Source organism: Rhagoletis zephyria, unplaced genomic scaffold (genome assembly GCF_001687245.7).
Source record: "Rhagoletis zephyria isolate East Lansing unplaced genomic scaffold, Rhagoletis_zephyria_1.1 Rzeph_scaffold_18254, whole genome shotgun sequence".
Lineage (NCBI taxonomy): Eukaryota > Metazoa > Arthropoda > Insecta > Diptera > Tephritidae > Rhagoletis > Rhagoletis zephyria.
Window position 1 is genome coordinate 1 of NW_016175315.1, and position 1,642 is coordinate 1,642.

At 33.1% G+C, this 1,642-nt stretch overlaps 1 protein-coding gene across 1 annotated transcript in view; it reads right to left on the reverse strand.

Annotated features, from left to right (window-relative positions):
- Window positions 1-4: 4 nt before the first annotated feature.
- The window catches only part of LOC108380103 (uncharacterized), a gene marked incomplete at its 3' end in the record, with an annotated part of 8,412 nt that continues 6,774 nt past the window's right edge, over window positions 5-1,642 (reverse strand). The window contains exons 3-6 of the mRNA XM_017636471.1: window positions 1,398-1,636; window positions 1,214-1,335; window positions 982-1,152; window positions 5-64 (exon numbers count right to left, since the gene is read on the reverse strand). Coding sequence (XP_017491960.1) covers window positions 5-64; window positions 982-1,152; window positions 1,214-1,335; window positions 1,398-1,636 — 592 coding nt within the window. The remainder of the gene's footprint in view (window positions 65-981; window positions 1,153-1,213; window positions 1,336-1,397; window positions 1,637-1,642) is intronic.

Sequence of the window (1,642 nt, forward strand, 5' to 3'; positions counted from 1 at the left end):
GCATTGTCATAGTCGACACTTAGTTTCAAATACTTCACAATAATATCATTCATTGGCAGCATGCCTTGAAAGTGTTAAGAATACTTTTTAATTTTATATATACATATGTACATATGTATGTATCAGAGTTGTACAAAATGCATTAATTTTTAATGCATAGCATTTTAATATTAATGTAAAAAATTAATGCATTAATTTTTGAAATTTAATGAAAACTAAAATTTGAATGCACTAATTTCCAAGAAATATTGCTAATGATTTTTCTTCATTAGGAAACGTACCCATACAACGTGACCCATATTTGAATGTACATAGGTCGAAAAAACGCTAGAAATTTAAGGGTTTCAACAATGTGAACGAGCAAAATTATTAAAAATGTATTTGCGTTCTCATTAGCATTAGTTTGGATAATTTAATGAAAACAAATTTCATTAGAATTATATTTTTCAAAATTAATGCATTGAAATTTTTTATTGCATCAAATCCCAAAAATTAATGCATACATTTTTACATTAACATTATTGCTTTAATAAGCATTAATGCATTTAAAATAAATTCGTATTTCACAACTGTGGTATTTATATATAGCTTAAGAGAAAAAAGTTGATAAGTAAATTTTTTCAAATTTCATAAAGCCATTTTCTTCACGTATTTTACTAAACTTTTAATGCGCCATTTCGCGTTTTGCAACGCAAAACTCTATACGAATCAGAAGGATTCGGTCTTTATTAAAAGATTCGTATTTTGTCCTTATTGGATATTTGTTGCATCTTTTGCACTTAGCATATTTGCCTTCCATTGAATATAAACGGTTGGAAAAAAACAAATACTTTCTTTTCCTCTATCCCTTTCGAAGATGCATTTTTAGTTTCTCTTGCTTCCTATATTAAGATATGAGTTTTCGTAAAAACGGACTTAGCAACTTTTCTCTCTAAGCTATTGATATGTATGAGCAAAGGTTCGTATTGTGAAAAGTTTTACCTTCTTTCCGAAATATGGAAACGTTCAACTGCGCTGCTCTTGCAACCATAACGCTAGTTGCACCGCATAAATCACGAAAGCTTAATATATCCTTATATTTTTGAATCTCCCTTGAACCGCCGTTCGCAATCACTGGTATATCAACAGCCTTTGCGATTTCGCGTATGAATTCTTTTGAAAGGTAATAAAAGTTATAAATTGTATTACAAAAAATTGATGTTTTCTCATTCACCTGGATGTGGTGCGTGCTGTGGCCGCTCATCACGTGTACGAGCATGCACTGCTATCGCAGCGATGCCCGCAGCAGCAAAGCGCTGCACGAGTTTAACTGTATCATTCAAATCCGGTAATATTCTGCAAAAATGCTTTACAATTAGTTCGTTTCGAAATCGTGCGCTCTTTGTTTTTTAATTTACCTAATTTTGCAGGTCACAGGAATGCTGAGGTTTTTACAAAGTGTTTTCAAAATGTACTCCGCTTTATCTGGTTGCCCAAGTAGCGCCACACCCATACCACCCTTTATGGAGAATTCTTTCGGACAGCCCATATTTATGTCTAAACCTGCAATGTCATGTTCTACCAATTTTCCTACAGCCAACGCACGTTCAGCGTCACTAGTGCCCAACTGTAGCACTACTTGCTGACGTTCTTTTGCACACGT